Source organism: Anser brachyrhynchus, assembly GCF_964034855.1.
Source record: "Anser brachyrhynchus genome assembly, chromosome: 13".
NCBI lineage: Eukaryota > Metazoa > Chordata > Aves > Anseriformes > Anatidae > Anser > Anser brachyrhynchus.
In genome coordinates, this window is record NC_137708.1 from 10,733,724 (window position 1) to 10,752,756 (window position 19,033).

General features: G+C 50.4%; 1 protein-coding gene across 3 annotated transcripts; it reads left to right on the forward strand.

Annotated features, from left to right (window-relative positions):
• Positions 1-15: 15 nt before the first annotated feature.
• On the forward strand, positions 16-15,350 carry MORC4 (MORC family CW-type zinc finger 4; the record flags this gene model as incomplete). 3 transcript variants are annotated; one of them, XM_080553489.1, is made up of 16 exons in its annotated part: positions 16-235; positions 621-753; positions 1,794-2,011; positions 2,781-2,928; positions 3,402-3,564; positions 3,732-3,860; positions 5,364-5,483; positions 6,161-6,252; positions 7,304-7,402; positions 7,760-7,888; positions 9,441-9,515; positions 9,736-9,805; positions 11,270-11,451; positions 13,422-14,121; positions 14,338-14,621; positions 15,068-15,350. In XM_080553489.1, 16 exons carry the CDS (start codon positions 16-18, stop codon positions 15,219-15,221), a joined length of 2,916 nt encoding a protein of 971 aa, XP_080409615.1. In that variant the 3' UTR covers positions 15,222-15,350. The 3 variants fall into 3 exon arrangements, with proteins under 3 accessions (XP_080409615.1, XP_080409616.1, XP_080409617.1); XM_080553490.1 differs by having other exon boundaries at positions 9,736-9,796; XM_080553491.1 differs by lacking the exon at positions 14,338-14,621 and having other exon boundaries at positions 15,068-15,231.
• Between the last annotated feature and the right edge of the window lie 3,683 nt (positions 15,351-19,033).

Consider the following 19,033-nt stretch of genomic DNA (forward strand, 5'->3'; position numbering starts at 1 on the left):
GCGCTGGGCGCCGCCATGTCGCCCCGCCGGGGGAAGGAGGAAGTTAACGCTTGGAGCCGCCGGCCCGCGTGGGGGCCGCCATCTTGCCGTACGGCCGCGCCGCGCGGGGGCTGCCATCTTGTGGCATGCGGCGGGCCGTCAGGGTGCGGCGCCATGGCCGCCGCTGCCAGCCGTTACCTGAAGGGCTGCGGCTCCAGGCACACGGGGCCTTTCAGCGCCGTGGCCGAGCTGCTCGGTAAGCACCGGGAGAGGAGCCTGGTGCCTTGCCGGCGGTGCCTTTGGGCTCGGTTTGTGTCGCTCACCCCCCGTACCCCGGCGGTGGGGGCACAGCTGTTGGAGCCCAGCCGCTCACCGGTGTCGCGGTGTCCCCCTGTGCTCCTGCCCTGTGGCTCTGGAGCAGCTCGGCCTCAGGGGGGGGAAAAGATGTCCCTTGTCAGCAGTTGGGTTAGCGGATGTGCCACCCCTGCTTCCCCGGTGGTTGGGAGAGATGCGGTGGGAAACTGACCCGCTGGAATTGACCGGAGGGCAGGCAGGGTTTGGGAGGGAAGAGGGGCAATGTCCCGTACTGCTTCCAGCCTACGTACCGTACGTCTCACCGCCCGTGGTTCTTCCTTCCCTAGACAGTGCTTCAGATCCCGGTGTGACAGCTAAGCTTCTCTGCATTGATGTCGTGAAGCTCAAGGGTCACCTTTGTTTAACTTTTACGGATAACGGGGCAGGAATGACTCCTCGCAAGCTCCACCACGTGCTCAGGTAACGAGCCACAAGCCCGCCCGCATCCAGCTGCTGGGCTGCATTCTCCCACCTGTCAGCATCGCCACTGGCCTTTGGCTTCCAGTTGTCAGCATCCAGCATAATGTGTGCACACACAGGGAGGACGTTAGGTGCTACCTGTAGTGAAGAAAATACGACAGAATAAGTGTTCTTCTGAAGTCAGTCACAGGACAGCAGAAATCTGGTTTTTTTCCTTTAACTGCCTCTTTCATGTTTTTAAGAGGCTGTTGTGTTGCTGGCAGGTGCCCAGCCTGCACCTGAGGTCTCCCTTCTTGCTCTTCCGTCAGGGCCACTTCCATGTTCCTGGTGTCATCTACATCTGCAGCATCTCCTTCCTCTCCCATGTCTGTCAGAAGTGCCCATGTGGACAGGGATGTCTCCTGGTGGGGGGTGATCCTCACACCAACCATGGTTGTCTCCTGTCCCAGAATTGGTGCTGCTACAAAATGTCCTGGCTTTGATTTTCCTGTACGAGTTGCTCCTTTTCTAGCTTGCTTGGTAAAGCGTGGTCATTTCAGGGTTGGAAGTGGAGGGGTTAGGACCTGGTTCTTTATTTCTCTGACAATTTGATTTGATATAAAAAAAACATGAGGGAGCAAAGCAGATAAACTAACCTTTCTTGAAATGCAGCACACACAAAGTCCACGGCTCTTCAGAAAAGCAAATAGGTTTCAGGAAATAAACAAAAAAATCAGGCCATGTCCCCTTCCTGCCCTGTATTGTGTGGGAAGGAGGAAAGAAATGCCCTGGGCTTGGTAATTTTTTCTGTACTTGCCTGTGAATCGAAGTGGGGGAGGGTGACAGAAAGCTTCAGGAAACCTGAATGAGATACAGCAATAGCAGATGGAAGCTCCTTGCAAAACCTTTCTTCTTTGGTAAGAGAGCAGAAAGCTGGTGATAGTAAGAAGGCAGGGAGGGAGGCAAAGCATTAAAAGCTGCTCTGGGGCAAACATGTAGTGGTCTAGGTTGAGATGTGGCAGATCCACGAAATAACAGTCCACTCCTTCCTATGCTTTCAGCTTCGGTTTCACAGAGAAGGCTGAGAACAGAGACCACCCAACCTCTGGATTGAATGGAAATGGCTTCCAGTGTGGCTCCATGCGGCTGGGGAAGGATGCCATTGTGTTCACCAAGACTGGAGGGGCTCTCAGCGTGGGGCTCTTTTCCCAGACCTACCTGGAACTTGTACACGCTGAGGAAGTGATTGTCCCGCTGGTGCCATTCAGCCAACAGAACAGTATCCTTCCTGGCCGAGTGGCTGAGCTGCTGCTCTCATCCAAAGGGGCACGGGAGGGCAGCAGCACTGCCATGGTGTTTGGAGGGATGGGAGTAACTGTAACGGTGCTGTACCTGGAGAATCCGTGCAGCAGGCCTTGCTGTTAATACACTGCCATCCAATATCGTTCCCTTCTGCTTGGGCTGGAACTTGTCATGTGTCTGCCTGGGGGCATCTGCTGCTAGCCTGGCTCCTGGCAAGCCATTGCAGTCCTGCTCCCAACCTGTGGACTATCTGTTTCGGTCCCTTTTCCCCCATACAGACCCATGTATGCATGCCCTGCCCAGGAGCTGTGCTCTCTGCTGCTTTTCTGCACCCATACTGGTGCTGCCTGGGGAATGCTAGCATATTTCTGGGCTGTGTTTCCTTCGTGTTAAAGGCATTTGATAATACACAGCTCTCCGGCACTGCTGGTACGGCCCTGCTTGTACGTTATCAGCTGGCATGGCGTTATTGCCATATGTCTGTGCCCTACCCTGCTTGATACTTGTGTTGATAACACAGCTTGATAAATTTTTTTCTTCAGAGCATCCTACTGTCATGTCTGTCCTGGCTCAGTCTTTGTCTAAGACCATCCTCCTGTAGTCTGCGTTGCGTCTCATGTCTCTGAGAAATAAGGCCTGTGGCAAGCTCTTTGTAGCTGATTTTTTATTTCTTTTTTGTCCCCCTGTGGCAGAAGGGAGATAGGTGGAGTGGGCAACTCTGTTCTCCTTGACCGTGTGGCTTCTAGAGAAAATAATTGTTACTGAAGACTCTCTGCTCAGCCTGAAGGCCATCCTGGAGCATACCCTGTTCAACACTCGTGAGGAGCTGCTGGCACAGTTCGATGACATTCCAGGCAAAAAGGGCACGCGCGTCCTCATCTGGAACATTCGCAGGTATGGGGCTGGGGTGCCCGCTGAGGCAGCAGTGCCCCCTAAGCATGGGGAAGAACTGATAGCAGAGGCAGCTTCTGGACAGTCCTTGGCCTGGGTGGTCTCGGGCTGCTTTCATCCAGTCTGGCTGCTGGAGGAACAACTGCAGGGGTTTCCCCCTTCTCTATCGGGATGACTGAGTGCTTGGGATGCCCCGCTGTGAGTTAGAGAGATGGCTCTAGTTGTCTGTCACACCTGTGCAATGGAAAACCCTCATTTTCTGTGTACCAAGACTGCTCTGAAGTGTTCTGCTTCTTTGGCGTTCTGCACTGAAATGTCTAATTAAACAATTGACTAATGAGATCCATGGGGCGTGTGAAATAAGCTGGTTTATCAGCTCCTCAGGAAATTCCCTTGGGACCCTGATACGGAAGAGCAGACTGGGGAGCTGATGACTGGAGAAGATTGTCCTTATTTTTGTGTCTGGTGTTTTTCAGAAATAAAGATGGGAAGCCGGAGCTGGATTTTGATACAGATAAGCACGATATTCGGTTAGCTGACTTCCTTGCAGACAGTGCAGAGATTCCAAGGAGAAAGGGGCTGCGCTCTCAGGAGAAGGTTCAAGAGTTTCCTGCCCCGGAAATGGAGTACTCGTTACGGGTAAGTTGATGAGGGCTGAAAGGGAGCAGGGCGGCCTTTCCCTGAGCTTGTTATGCACATGAGCTGCAAAAACCATGAAATCCAAACTAGATTTTGGGTTCACCTGGAAAAGATTACACAAGACTAGGATTCTGCTTCCTGTTGCGTTGTGCCGTCCCTTCTCCTAGGCATACTGCAGTATCTTGTACCTGAAGCCTTGTATGCAGATCATCCTGCGGCAGAAGAAGGTGAACACTCAGCTGATCACCAAAAGCTTGGCGAACACTGAACACGATTTATACAAGCCGAGATTCTCTGTATCCTTTCTGACGCCTTTTGGCATTGCTCCCTCAGTACATGGTGGCAGTTTACCCCAACATCATGGCTAGGCTCAGGCCTTGTCTAATGCATAGAGGAACTCGAGAGTTAAATGAATAGAGAGGCTGAATTATTTTCTTCTTCCCATCTCCTGGTCATCTTTGAGAAGCAAAGTCCTGATGTGAAGCTTAGAAGGGAGCTTTCAAAGCTGCTTCGACTGGAGCAGTGGATAACAGGCTGAGGGGTCAAGCTGCATGTCAGCCAGTTCCTGCCGTACCCCAAAGGTAATGTCCTGTGGTAGGGCAGAATGACACGGAGAAGGACTTGAGGCTTTTCCTGCCTGGTTAGTTCTGCTTTGAAAATACCTTCCAAAAGGTTGACGTGCTTTTGGAGAACAGTGCCCACAGAGCACAGACTATTATCCCCAAGTCAAAGCCAAGTGCAGAGAAAAATTTTCCCTTCAAATCTCTCCCAGAAAGAACTTTGCATATATTTTTTTTTCTTTTCACTTTGTTTTGAATTACGTCTGAGCATCTTTTACCCCCCTTCCTCCCACGTGCTTAACTGGTGGTTTGGGGTCCTGAATTTCTGTGCTTACATTAATATGAAAACATTGATCAAATATGAAAAGACTTTATTTGCTTAGATTCTCTACTTACATACTTGCTTCAAAGGCGCTTTGTCCTTGCATAACCAACGTGCGTGAAATAACGGCTCCTCACGATTTGGAGTTTAATATCTGCTGTGTACGTATGAAGTGGCATTGTATTGAAAAGCACACGATGACTGTGTACATTGCAAAGACATGAACTCTGACTTTAAGAAATAAGCAAAATAGAATGTATTTAGACAAAAAAAAAAGGATAGCTAAATATTTTAATCCTACTACCACAGTTCCCTATCCGAGAGCAGTCTGGAACGGAGTTCATGTAACAGCAGTCTGCTGAAGGTGAGCTCTTCCTTCTTTGATGGACTTTAGTGTCATTATTAGTTGTTAAGATTTCTGCAGCCCTGACTGAATGTGCTTATTTCGTTTTGTAAACACTGGTTGCTTATCTTTTAATAGCAAGTAAAATTACTAGTCATTAGTTATCTTGTTTGTGATTTCCTCAGAGGCAGCTTCCTTGCACAGATCTGCCTGTTCTATTATCAGGGCAATGTAAATGACTATCAGAGGTTTTATTAAAGCTATAACCAAAGCATATTTTGACTTGGCAGGAACAAAGTGACTCCACTCAGTACTGCTGTATCCAGCTCACCTTCAGTCAGTTACACTTGTTCTTATCTGATTGTTGGCTGCGTGCACGAGGTGGTTGTTGGTAGGCCGAGTGCTGTTTTCCTCCCGAGGAAAGGAGGTGGCGTGCTGAGGAATGCAGCGTGGGCTGCTTGATCCTGCAGCCTCTCTGGTGTGCTTCACTTCTTCCTGCGGAACTCATGTGCATCTCCCCTACTCCTCCTCTGGGGCTTGTTGTTTCTTTCTTCCTTGACGTGTTTTCCCTCAGAGCGAAAGGGTGAAGATCACCTTTGGATTCAACTGGAAGAACAAAAACCACTATGGGATCATGATGTACCACAAGAACCGGCTCATCAGATCTTATGAGAAGGTGGGCTGCCAAAAGAAGGTGAGTGGCTAGTGTCTTTTAACCCTTTTTATATGGGAGAGGGGAAAAAAAAAGGCTTGAAAGCAGCCTTATATCTACTTTGCACAGTGTTCAGAGGTGAACTAAGGGGCCTGATGTCAGACGCCATGTCCCTAGGATCAGATCAGTGTGTGTCTGGACAGCAGGTGGTTGTCCAGGTTTTAGTTAACTAGGAATGTCCAGCTGCTGTTTAATACTGCTGTGGCTGGAGGTGCTACCAGAGGACAGGCAGGCTTGCCTGTCTTCCAGGGTGGTCCCCAAACGGTGATCTGCTCTGGCAGGATAGCCTGCACCCCATCAGGAAGCTGTCTGGGAAGTACTGAGTTCTAGCTGTGGCCTTGCAGCAGTATCTCAGAGCTGTGGCACACCTTGGAGATGGTTCCATCGTAGCCTTGAAAGTTCTCATCTGTCAGTTAAACCAGCATGTGCTTTGCTTTCTGGAACAAAAAGCTCCAGTATATGCTCAAAATACCCTTATGGCATGGGGTTTGTACCTCATACATGCTGCTGGCCTACAAGACACAGGCCATGGTGTTGCCATCAACCTTTGTATCACAGGATTTGGGGCATCTGCACTCCTCAAAGGGCTACTTTCTTTTTTGTTGTGAGCAGAACTGGCTAAAGCAGCTCTTCCCCTTGGTTTCTGTCCCCCAATGCAGGGAGAAGGTGTAGGTGTGATTGGGGTAATTGAATGCGACTTCTTGAAACCAACACACAACAAACAGGACTTTGAAGAAAGCAAGGAGTACCGGTAAGACAGACCTTTGCCCCAGGGATGCTGCTTGGAGAGGGCTTTTCTGTGATACAGCCTTTGTTCTGAGCACTGCACGTGTTCTTAGGTCTGGTTATTCTGAAGTAGCTCCAAATTAGACCATTTTTACTTTCTCTATTATGCCTAGAGATCATGGAGAATTTTGTCCTGGAAGTCTGGTGCAAACATAGAGCCCTGGGTTGAGGAAAGGACACAGTGTCTGTGTTCCGTCAGGTCTGGCATCCATGCTTGTTCCCCCACAAGAGTCCAGCCTTGCAATTGGACTCTGTTTGGAACACAATAGAGTCGAGTGGAGTCAGTGATCATGTTCACTTTAGCAGAGCTGCCCAATCTAGGAGCAGACCTCCAAAGTCAAAAAAATAAAGTTGGAAGCTTTCAGGGAGCCTCCAGTAAAGGGGTGCAACAGAAGGAGGCGACATCCTCCCTCTGGGCACCAGCCCCTGCTCTCCTAGGGTTGCAGCACTTTGGGAAGTGCTGCGCCTGGGGAAGGGGACTTGTGGCAACTAAAGCTTGTGACAACTTTAAGCAAGACGGGGGCAGAACAGGCCAAAGTAGGTTTGTGCAGAACTAGTTGGGGTGGGTCTAGCCAGGCCTCCTTAGTTGCAGAGGTGTGGAATGGCCATTTGATGCAGTCTAGCATGTTTGTGCTACCCGCAGGTTTGTGGCCAGAGGGACTGGCTCCCCATGTGCTGTGCAGCCCGTGGGTCCCCAGGCAGGCCAGGTTTTGCTCTGGTTTTCATGGGAGGTGTATGTGACTTTGAATACCAAAACTGACACACCCCAGAGAGGATCAGGAAGGGTTTGAGGCAGTGGAGCAGCTCTTGGGGATGGCCTGACATTTTTTATGGTGATATTGGCCCATTTTTGGCAAGTGTGGGGTGGGTGACAAAGTAGGGTCAACCTAAAACCTGGAATTGCAAGTCTGAATCAAGACCTTGGGGAAGGGGGTTGTGTTTGCCCTGGTTCTTCCTTGTTCTGCCCATTGTGCCAGTGGGATTAGTCCGACTTCTTATGGAGTTCTTCCTTCCAGACGGGTGATCTCTGTGCTGGGACAGAAACTCAACAACTATTGGAAAGCAAAGATGCAACAGATGAACTTGGAAAACATGGATGCAGCTTGTGTAATAGCGTAAGGACCAGCTTGCCACTGCTCTGACCTTTTCCAGCATTAAAAGCCCAATGTTCTCCTCAGCCAGCGCGGGATGGGGATGTGTCACCCAGAGGGACAGAGGCTGTGAGGGGGTGACTGGACCCCTCCTTCCTATAGGGAACTGAAATGTGAACCTGGGGAGTTAGGCCCTGTGGTTACTGGGGGGATACCACACCCTGGGCAGGCTGTCCATGGGAGAGCAGAGGCGTGCTGGCTGCCCCAGACCATTCCATGTGCTGTGCTGGCATTGCCTTGGGATCAATGCTCGTTCTGAGCAGCCTTTCCTGGTGTTTGTTCTGCACTTGAGATACTCAGACCGAGTGTTGGTTTTTGCAGGGACAGACCAGACCAGATATGGGTACAATGTGAAGAGTGTCTGAAGTGGAGGAAGCTCCCTGACAGAACTGACCTTACATCATTTCCAGAAAAGTGGTTTTGTCATCTCCATCCACTCCACAAATACAGGTAAGGGACTCGCAGGTTGAATCCTGAGTGACTTTTCTCCATGCCATCATGCGTCTTTGAAATACAAATGGTTTCTGCCAAATGCACGAGTTCCTGCTTTCCCTCCACATACCTGTGAATATACGTATTTTTTAAAACAGACGGTGTTAGAATAGGAACCTATTTCAGTACATGCTTGCTGTGGTCACTGTGTGATCTCTTTTTCCTGATGCATTTAAAATGAGACTGAGCAGCGGAAGCTGGCCATTTAAATTAAAAGCACTTCTGTAGGAGTGGGTGGGTTTTAGTTAAATGTACTGATTGAATTACAGCCAAATGTTAAACGCGCTAATAACAAAATATGGTTTCTCGTTGAGATCTGCTGACCTATTGGAAGATAAAAAAAGCTTCGCCTCCTTGCTAAGGATATCAGCTAAAGTGCTAAGCAGAAAGAACTGATAGACTTGGGACTGAGACCAACTGTCTAGATTTTACTGAAGGAGAATCCTTTCCTCTGATGAACAGATTCTGGAGTGCAACCAGTTTAAAAGGCTGAACTGCCTTTATCCATTGAAATTTGGCATTCCACAAAGATAAATAAGGTAGCCTTCATAATACTGTTATGGAAATCATTTGGCTTTGGAGCCAAAGAGGGTAAGTTTTTATGGCATAGGAAATAGATAATAAAGCCACTTTTCAACAGAGAAAGCTAATAAAGGAGTGGCTCCGTTTAAAGCTGCTTGATACATTAAAAGTCTGTGACCTGGGAGAGGAATCAGCATAGATTACAGATTTGAGACAGTTCTTTGTCAAGCCATACAAATGGACTGTGGGATTTGTGAGTACCTTCGGAACGACCTGGTTCAAGTGAGCAATCACACAGCAAGGTACTGGCAGAGCAGAGCAGGCAAGTAAGTTACTGTGGAAGGAGTAATTAGGATTGCCTCGGTGTACAGATCATTTCTAAATTAGCGTTACCGTCTGAGGAGGGAGACCTAAGAATGTGTTTAACAGTTCAGTGGAAGCATCTGTGCACTACTTGTGACTGTCACAAAAGTGATGCTTACATTTATTTTTGTTGGCTTTGAAAATCTGTGTATGCAGAATTTGTACCCTGTGCTTCAGGACATCCCTGCAAATGTATAGTGGTGCACAGAGGGAACTTTCCTGTTGTCCCGTGGCTCGTGACTGTGACAGTTTCTCTCCTTTGAAGCAGCTGGTATTAGTGGTCTACACTGCCCACACTGGCTGTGATGCATTTCTCTGTCAGCTCGAAACCGAAGCAGAACTGGCTGGCATACTGTATAGTGGGCTGAACTCCATCTCGTAGCCTGTACTTTATTGCTCTTCATTTATGTTACTTTGTGACTCAAGTGGCTCTTTTCCATTTAGCGTTTCAGCACAGAAGCATTTAACTTCTTCAGTTATTCTCTTGATCCTCTTTTATATGAAATCCTAAAGGATTAGCGATGTTGCTGAGCTGTCCAAAGAGCGGAGATTTTTGATGGGTGAGGGGAGTCAACCTGTTCTTTCACACACTCAAATATGGTTGACTGGTTGACTGCTCTTGTAGAAGCTGTTTGGTGCCCGAGGAACTGGAACACAGTGATGAGAATAGCCCCAGATACAGACAGAAATGCAGGAAGCGGTGAGTATTATCCAGTTCTACTTTGCAGCTCAGCTACCTTGAGCAAGAAGTGGGGAAAGGGAGGCATTGGGTGTCCCTTATGCAGCAGTGGCACGTGGTTCTAATGTAGGAGATGTCTGCTGCGTTCCTCCTCTATCCCATTCTTCTCCTGGCAAAAAAACGTTGTACTCCTCAGTGTGACAGCAAGAAGAAACTTGCTTTTTTCCCTTCTGTGTTCTAGGGAGCAGAGTGGAGAGAAAAAGAGAAGGTCATCATTGTCTGAGGAGAGTGTGGAACAGCAGGTGAGGCAGGTGGGAGAAGGCTGCAAGAACCAGCACAGGGAAAGCCTTTGTGCTTGATGCTCTAGGGCTTGGCAGGTTCTTACCCCTGCCCTGCTGTTGTTCGCATTCCCCCAACAGGAGAGACACCAACACATGATGTTGGAGCATCTTATAAAATGAGACCTTAATTTTTATCCGCCTACAGCTTAGAAGTGCTTCAAACTCTTAACAGTAACAGGGACCAAGGCAGTTCCTGACCCTGTCCTGCCACTCCTGTCTGGAAGAGGAGAAAAAGAGCAGAAAGCTTCCTGCTGCTGTTTCTGGGGTTGCAGGACATGTTCTGTGTGGCCTCCTCTCCTGTTTTCAGGTTAACTGGTTACATAAAGACTCTGGTGTTTTGAATTTTCAGGAGAACTGTCTTTCGGACACGGCTGCCCAGAATGGGTTCTCCGGGCAGCTCTGGACACTGCAGCATGCGATCAGGTTGGCCATCCTGTAGGGACAGCTCCCTCCCAGCACTCACCATAGTGTCCAGATGCCTTCCTGTAGCCCTGCAGCTCCAGCCTTGTCCCTCTGTGTGCCGTCTTCCCAAAGACACCTTCATGTCACATGCCTTCAGTTCTCCATACCTTCATGTCTTTTTCTCAGTTCGTTGGAAAGGGCAAACCTGGTAAGGACAGGGGATTTCTCTTCCTCCTTCCCACAAACCATTTTTCTGCTGTGCACCATCTCTAATCAACTTGCCTAGTGCAGACCACATAAGTAAATGAGAGTTTGTTCGCTGTCATAGAGAGTCTGCCCTGATTTGAGCCTTGGAGGGTTTCTGGGAGTAACTCTGTCCTCACTCACGTTTGTCGCCTCTTCCATGTTGTAGCATCCGGTTCTTCCTTCTCTGCTTTGCTCACGTTTCCTCCATGACATGGTAATTTCATGTTATTCCAGGTGCATGGATGTAGAGGCAGTGTGTCTGTTGCGTATTTGTCTGTAATAAGCATGAAAGCTCTCACTGCACAGCAGCAAGTGCTTTGTCAAAGCACAGAGGAACTAACACGCTGTTCCCAGATCGAGGAGATACGCTTCTGCAGCCTGAAACACCACCTGTGCTTCCATGGTACCGGGCAGCGGGGTGGCAAGGGAGCGGGCATTACTTTGTGGCCAGTGACTGCATATATTCGTCGTGAGTCAGTTAACTGCAAGGAGGCCAGGTCGCAGCTGGCAGAGCTCCTTGGAGTGGTGTCTGTTGGGAACAAGACCGGCCCCTCGTAGCCAAATGGATATTAGAGGGACTGGAAACTGATCCTTCCTGGCTGAGTCCCAAGGATCGTTGTTGCTGGGGTGTATTGATTTTAGTACCTGCCTGGGGGAACCTGCTCAGAAGGGCCTTGGTTGTCTCACTGTGCGTCTTTCCTCTCGGCTAAGTTTTGGTTTCCCCCAGTGCAGCTGATGTATCGAGGGCTGTTGTTTTACACTCCTCAAAGTTCATTTCTTCCCCAGGTGTCACCCCCTGCATCAGTGTCATTGCCTGCTAAAGCCAGCAGTTTCACCTGCACCGGGAAGCTGGAGCCTGAGGAAAAGGACGCTCATGGGACTGCTGCCTTTTCCCTTCCTCTCAAAAAGATAACTGCAGTCCAGGGAGAGGATGGACCTTGGGAGCGAGACAGCTGCTTAACAGCAGGGTAAGTGGTAATAGGTTGCATGCTTCTGCCCCACCCGTGTTCTTTCTTCTGCCCACGTGTTGGGATCCATTCTGAGGTCAGCGTGGAAGGTCTTGGTGAGGTGCAGTTTGTTGGAAGTAGTGCGCTGGCCAGAGCCAGTGGATCTGTCCTTATCTGTCCTCCCTTACTGGGAGACTGGTTTGCAGGGCTCAAACGCTCCTTCATCCTCCTGTATCCCCACAGAGAAGGTGAGCAGGGAGGAACTGAGGAACGATCAAATTGATGGTTTTAAATCTTCCAAGTTTCAGCTCAGCCAGTGGCCTGTCCATGTCGGTGTTAACACCTTCACACCCCTTGGACTTAAATTAACTTCCATCGTTACAGTTCTCCAGCCCCATGGTCAGTCTGAATGGCAGCTGATGTGACTGCCAGAGCCAGAGCATTCAGCTCTAGGAATCGCTCTGTACAGAGGATGTTTCTATCCAAGGGAAGCTGAAGACCACGTGGCTTCCACTACGAAAGAAGGTTTCTGGAGAAAATAATTTCTCTAAGTCCCACATTCTCTTCAAGTATTTTTTTTGAGATATGGTTTATTTATTTGTATATTTTCGAATTATCTTCCTTACCCCCTCCCGTGCTGTTTGTAATTCTGTAAGTGCTGACACTTAGTGCACTTCAGGAGGGAGCAATGTGGCCTTTTTCCCACACGGTGGCACTGCCAGCCTGCCTCTGCCCCAGGTGGCAGCCTGGCCGAGGGGCAGCCTCGCCACCTCCCGCATTTCTCCCTGTACGGCCTCTGGGCTGCATCAGGGCAGTGCCTTGGGGCTGCTGGGGTATTTTTGGAGAATGGATGCGATGCGCTGAAGTGGACCCTCACATTACTCCCGCTCTCTGTGGGATCGTTTGCACGTGATGCAGCTGGTTGGTGTATCGCGGATCCGGCTGGCCTGATGCTTTTCTGTGCTGGGATCTCTGGGAGGGAGAGGCCCAGTAGATCATACCAGGTTTTAAAACATTGTTTGATAATAGTCCTGCTCATCACTAGCTGACTCAGAGTAGTAATTCTCAAAGCTGCCTCTCATTGTGGGGCCAAACGCCTGCTGCTACTCCAGTTACTCCTGTCTTAGCTATTCCCTGGCCCCTCTTGTCTCTCCACTGCTGTCACATTGAACTGTTCTTTCCAGGCAAGCTCTCCAGAGCACCTCTAACAAGCTGCACCAACATCTTTGCGCTCCAGCCCTGCTCACGTCTTCCAACATCCCTTTTACCCTCCACTCTGCTTTTTTCTGAGCTCCTCCTTGTGTCCACATTACCTGTCCTGTCATCTGTTTGCCCAGCGCTGTTGGGAATCCACCAGAGGGCCTGGGACGTATCACAGACTCGCGAATAGACTGGCCTTTCCCTTCCTGAATTTGGCTGTTACAAACAGGTCAGGCATCTGAGGCTCTGACAGGTGCAAGGTCTGGTTGGGTTTGTGGACAAACATGCTCCAAATGATTTTATAGCTGAAGAAACTTAGAGTGGCAGCCCATTGGGAACAGACCTGCCTGGCATGTGAAATGAAATGCATTTGGCAAATGAATTTCAGATAGGACGTTTCGCACATTTCTGAATTGCTTTTTCCAGGGATCACAGGCCAACCCCACTGCTGTCTCAGATGGGGGACGGGCAGTGGGGCTGGGTGGTGGGGAGCCAGGATCCTTCAGCTCCGTAGGCCTGATGTGTCCCCTGCATGAAGTGGGCGTGACAGCTGCTAGTTGTAAGGGCAGAGAGGGAGTGTGAGGAGCAGCATGGTATGAAAGACAGATACCACGAGTTTTCCTTAGCAGCGACGCCTTGTACTGGGCAGCAAACACCTGGCCAGGAGGAGGATTGATCCCCACAGTCAAGAGCTTGATAGTGTGCTACAGTTGCAGCAGCTACTGAGGTCAGCTGTGCTGTGAATTGGAGACACTCCTGCCTGCTCTCACCCCCATTTTTTTGTTTTCCAGCAAATCCAAGTTGACCAAAAAAGAAGAAATATTGGAGAAGTCTGAGAACATAGTGGTGGTTTCACCCCCAGACCTGACTTCTCCTAGCCCCCATTCTTCCTCTCTTCAGAAGAGCTTTGTGTTACTTCATCGAGCAAGGGAAAACCTTTTGTGCAGAAAACAGGAGGATGTGAATGTAGGTGGCAGCTTGCACACTTGTGTGCTTGAAGAGCAGCTGGGCACCAGCCTTGCTAACAGTGTGTCACGCTGGGAGCGATGCTGCCTTAAGGCATTGCCCAGTAGCTCAGCAGAAGGTGAGAAGAAGACTGGCGTGATCCAAAGGGGGCAGAAAGAGCAAATGCCAAAATTGAAAGCAAAAAGACAGCCTGCAGACATGAGTGTTTGTGTAAATGCATGCAGGAGCACAAAGGACATAGAAAAGAAACCTTTTGTGCCAGTTGTCAGTGTTTTGAAGGCTACTACGGGCAGTGGAGCTCCCATTCAGCTCTGCCCTTTTGGATGGAAGCAGGAACTTCACAAATTAAAGGTGGAGAAAGCCCCACACCTCAGTGATGGAGACAGAGGAGGAGAAGAATTGCAGGTCCTCAACACCCAGGAGCAGGAGGGTATAACAGAGCAGGAGGATGTGAGAAGAGCAGCGGAGAATACCTCTGTGGAACTGAAGAACATTTCTGCAGAGAGGGATTTGCTTCGGTGCAAGGTAACGAATATGCAGCTGTGTATCCCTGCTGGTTGGGAGGGTTTCGGAGAAGGTGGGTCAAAGAGGAGTGAGGAGGAGACATGACGTCTGCATAAAGAATGCATTGGGCTTTGTCCTTGATTTGCTGACTCTTAGCTCTTCCTTCGGGCCTGGCAAAACTCATTTTATCTTGCTGATTGATACCATTCCTGTGCATGCACCCTCCTCACATTTCAGGTGGAGAAAACTGAGCATGAGAAGTGTTGCCTGAAAACAGAATTATTGAAAAGCCAAAAGGAACTGGCAACGCTCAGACCTCAGAAGGTGGAAGGCTTGTACTGGGGCAAAAACCACATGGGTTACTGCCAAGCTGAGCTGCAGGAGCTGAAAGCAAAGCTGGCGAGGTCCACAGAGGAGAAGGCTGAGCTGATGGAGAGACTCAAGGATACAGAGATGCACTTAGAGGCGCTCAAGGAGGCACAGGTTTCCTGCAGGGGCCCAGAGAAAGACGATGTGAAGAGGTCAGAACAGTGGGCTGGCCGTTCGGCGGTCCCCATCATCCCTAACGTGGGGGGAGAGGGCAGGAGTAACCATGGGCTGCCATTTCCATGGGGCACTGCTGCCCTGATACTCATCACGCTGTGTAGGTAGCGGGATTACAGCTGAGGATCCTGCTGCTGTGAGGAGGCAGAATCAGCAGATGGATCCACGTAATTTGATGAGGCTTCAAAGATGCCTTACAGAAAAGTGCTTTGTCCGTGCAGTGTCAGCGCTACACTGTGGCACACTGTTGCTGGATCCCTCCCACAGTGTTGGGTCTGTAATGGAGATAATTATGGGATGGAGCTGGAAACCCCAGCGCTGGTGGTACTCCTAGCAGGGAAGGTGGCAGCTGTGTGTGTGATGGGAGGTATCGGATCCAGGCGCTCACCTCTGACTCCTCTCTTGGCTTTTCTCTCGCCCACAGTGTTACGGAGAGACTTAAGAACCTGCGTAGGAACGTGAGCTGGCTTCTCTCGCTCATCCTCCCCCACTTGGAGCTCCGGAATGTTGACTTTGAGTCAGATCAGGTGGATGAGATCTTGCAGACCATACTGGAGGCAAACCGCACGCAGGAGTAGCCATCTCTCTGCTGCCGCTGGGCCTTTTGCGCATCACCAATAAAACCCTGGTTTCTTCACTCGTGCTCTAGGTGGTCATTCTGGTGGGGCGGGAGGTTCTCTTCCTCAGCCTCCCCTGCTCTGACAGGACCTGCTTTCTGCTCTCTGTCGCCGGAGGCTGGGTTTCCCCGGGGGCTGGGAACCCGGGGGTGCTGTGAGCCGTGGCGGTGGCGCAGGCAGGGCTCTGAGCACGGTTAGCGGTCGGACACTGCCGGGGGGCAGCGTGATGGCGAGCTTCTGGGCCCTTGCGCTCGGGGAGGCGGCCTCGAGTGCGCGCTCTTCATCAGCCCACGCAGCAGCTAAACTGGGTCCCTGCCTGCGTATTCCTCCTGAGTGCATCTGTTTGTTTGTTAAATAATGTAGCAACACAAGGTTCCTCGAACTAAATTTATCTCCGTATGTAGCTATGGGAACAGTCGGTGGCATGGCGACGCTGGGGCGTGCAGTCAGATCTGCGAGGCTCCGGGCTAGCGTGGCTAAGGCAGCTTCTTTCCGCAGTAGCTGTCCTGTGGGGGGAGCTTCTCCTTTAAACTTTCTTTTCAGGCCTGCTTTCTTGGCTTTTTAGCCAGCTGCACGTCCATCCTTTTGGCTCAGGGAATGCAGACGAACATGATGCAGACGTCGGTTTTGAGAGCAGCCAGGTACGACGCAGGAGAAGGGTCACACGGACCAAAGGATGCTGTAGCTCCCTGTCCTGCCTCCAGCAGGCGTCAGAGGAAGAAAATAAGGGCAAGCGCATGTGGCAGTCTGTCAGTATTGTTCAAGCCCGTATTTATCTCCAGTTGAGAAGCTTCCCAAATCAAATCTGGTTTCCTGCAGGTATGAAATGACTGGCGTAAAGGAGCTGAGGAGAACCCCTCTCAAATTCCCGCATCCCCTGTTCTGGCTGAAGGACACATCCTTCTCGGGCACGTTCTCTTGGTGGGCCTGGAGGACAGGGCGTGTGTGTGTGTGGCCAGCACAGCTTTGCTCTTCTGACATGACTTAAGCCCTTCATTTATCCTGTGAAGGCGTGAGACCACATGACAGAAACTGCTCCGGTGGTGTCACCAGTCATGCGGTTTGTGTTGCCTGAAAGTCAGGAGTTGAGCAACCCGGCTGTGTGCACACAGCGTGCCTCATCCTGCGTGCTGAGGACCTTGCTGCCGCCTTTTCCCCTGTGGCTGGGCTTGCGTGCAGTACTGCACCACTGACTTTCGCTGTTGCTGGTGCAGGCAGAAAGGACGTTATCAATACAACTGTGGGGTTTTTTTTCTGCGGTCTGTAGGTACTGTGCCTGTGTCTACAATTTTTGATTTCCTGTCCTTCTGTTTGAATCCTGCTCTGTTTCTAGCTCATGTTTCCAGATCTCAGATCTGCGTCTATGAGCTCTCTTGACATTTTCAGATTGAGCTGTCTGCTGTGTTTTCAGGTCGGTACTGCAGGTGGTAACACTTGAGTTTGAAGGTAGCTCCCTTATCTCCCTCCATTCATGGTTTGAAGGCAGCGTTTCTTATCTCCATTTATGTTTGCTTTTTTTTTTTTTGTTTTGACATCTTGCCAGCTGGTCCTCAAACCACAGGATAACACCCCCATGGCATTTAATTTTCAACAGAGCTATTGAAGAGATCAAATCTCCACCGGGATATCACAATGAATTGAAGTTCCCTTTCACAGCGTTTGGGACACTTGCATGAATTTTACAGTTGCGTGGAGTACAGTTTTGCATAGCCAGGGAGATCGTGGGGAGCTGTCATGCTTCTGGCCATGCTGGGAAGTTTTATACCATAAGCTAGTCATCCTTTGAATCATCTGCCGTGGGAAGGGGAAGAGACGGAGCTTTATTTTCTTCTCCAAAGCTGCTGCTAAAGCAGGAAATGTCTACACCTCCATTAGGCTTGATCTCCACATGTGTTAGCTAGTAATCTTAGTTGCTGCTGCTCTTTGCATCTTTTTTATTCCATCCCATTATAGCTAGCTCTGGGATCTGAAGTTTATCCCCAATACTACTTGACCTTACTTCTTTACGAGATTATTTACAGACATCCCCGACGTTTGTCCTGCCTTGTGCAGCTGTACCCTGTCTCCAGGATCTTGGCTGCTGCCGTGGTGGGAGCCGTGGCAGAGCCTGAACAACTCAGGGCTGCTCTTGTTTAATTCCTGCCACCCAGGGAACGGCGACCGTACTTGCATGACACACACAAATAAGGCGCTTGGGCGTTAGCGATAGGAATGAGCTTTTCTGAATGAGGAGGTGGTGAGTAAAGGGCAGCTTTGATGCAAGCATCGATCGGCAGAGATCCATGCGCCTACAGAAATGTTTAACAGCTTGTGAACAGTTAGCGGGTTTCGTATTCTTACCTCTGCGTCTCGCATTACCAGCAAGGCAAAATACAGGCTCTCTACAGTAATACGTGGGTCTTTGACATTTCTTGAGCTGGTTTGTTTTTCTCGGAGTAAAGAAATAACACAGAAAGCGGTTGCGCGATGGATCATTTCCTAAATGGGTATAACTTGGCAAACAGTACAGCTGTTTGTTTTCCTTAGATAAGCTGATATCAAAGTACCTGATTTTGAAACTTGGCACTTGTCTCCTGCATCTCTGAAAGCACACCGAGCAGCGCCCGTGCCAAAAGCTCGCGATGCCGTAATGGTTTGGGGGAATTAAGTTGTGTAGTGAAGATAAATACTTATTGCGGGTGAGGAGGTCAGTAAAGCATCTCCAAAGATAAGACCACTTGGCAAAGCTTTCTCCTCCTAGAGCTCTCCAGGTCCTCCCTATCAGTACCATGCCGTGTCTCATGAAGCCTTGGAGCCGCAGCAGGCAGCCCTGGCAAGGCTCAGTGGAGGAACCCAGCCTGTCCTCCTGCGCCGCGTGGGAGGCGTGCAGGTGCCCTGCTGCAGCCTCGGAGCGGTGCGAGGAGCCGGGGAAGAGCAGGGCTGCGTTTCCCCTCGGCTCGCGCTGCCGCGAGCAGTGCGGCTTGCTCCATCCCACCCGGGAGCTGGGAGTCTTAGCGCTGTGTTTCGTGGGCAGCTTCCCTCTGTTTTACAAAGATTTCCCATGGGGAGGGGTAGCTGCGCTCAGGGACAGCCGAGGATAAGCTTGTCTCTTCCGACATGACGGAGCTGCCATCGGAGTGCCTGAGGGCACGATTATTCCTTTTGGCAGACTTTTACTCAGCCAGAAGTCCCAAAGCTGGGGGAATTAGCTGCACCTGCCTGTGACCTGTGCAGTAACAGCTGTCTGCAGCTGCAGACTTACGAGCCAGGGGCGTATATGGGATGCTAGGCACTGTATGGTGCGCTTGGGAGGGAGGCTACTTCAGTTCTGGGGAGCAGGCTGTAAGGCACAGCAAGACCCTTGTGTGCAAACAGGCCCTGGGACATTTTACCTGCTTCGGCAGGGGGTTTGGACCCGACGATCTCTTGAGGTCCCCTCCAACCCCTACAATTCTGTGATTCTGATCCCGTGATTCTGCCGAGGGCTTGGCTTGGGAGCAGGGGCCGTTGCCCTTGTTGAGGAACGCAACAAGGGGACAGTCCCCAGCCCTGCGGTGCCCGCTCTCCTTGCCTTGAAAAGGAGGAGTTAATTATTCCTGCCATCTGCCGCCTCTTATCTGTGCCCCCTGCCCCAGATGCCGAGATGGAGAGAGCAGCCTTCGCAGCCTGGCACCACCGTAGCAGTGAGGTGGCTTGGGAAGAGCAGGAGGCCAATGAGGAAGTGTGCAACGGCAGGAAAGGCAGGGCTGATCAGAGATTAATCGATCTCTCCCCTGCACTCTGACAGCTGTCCC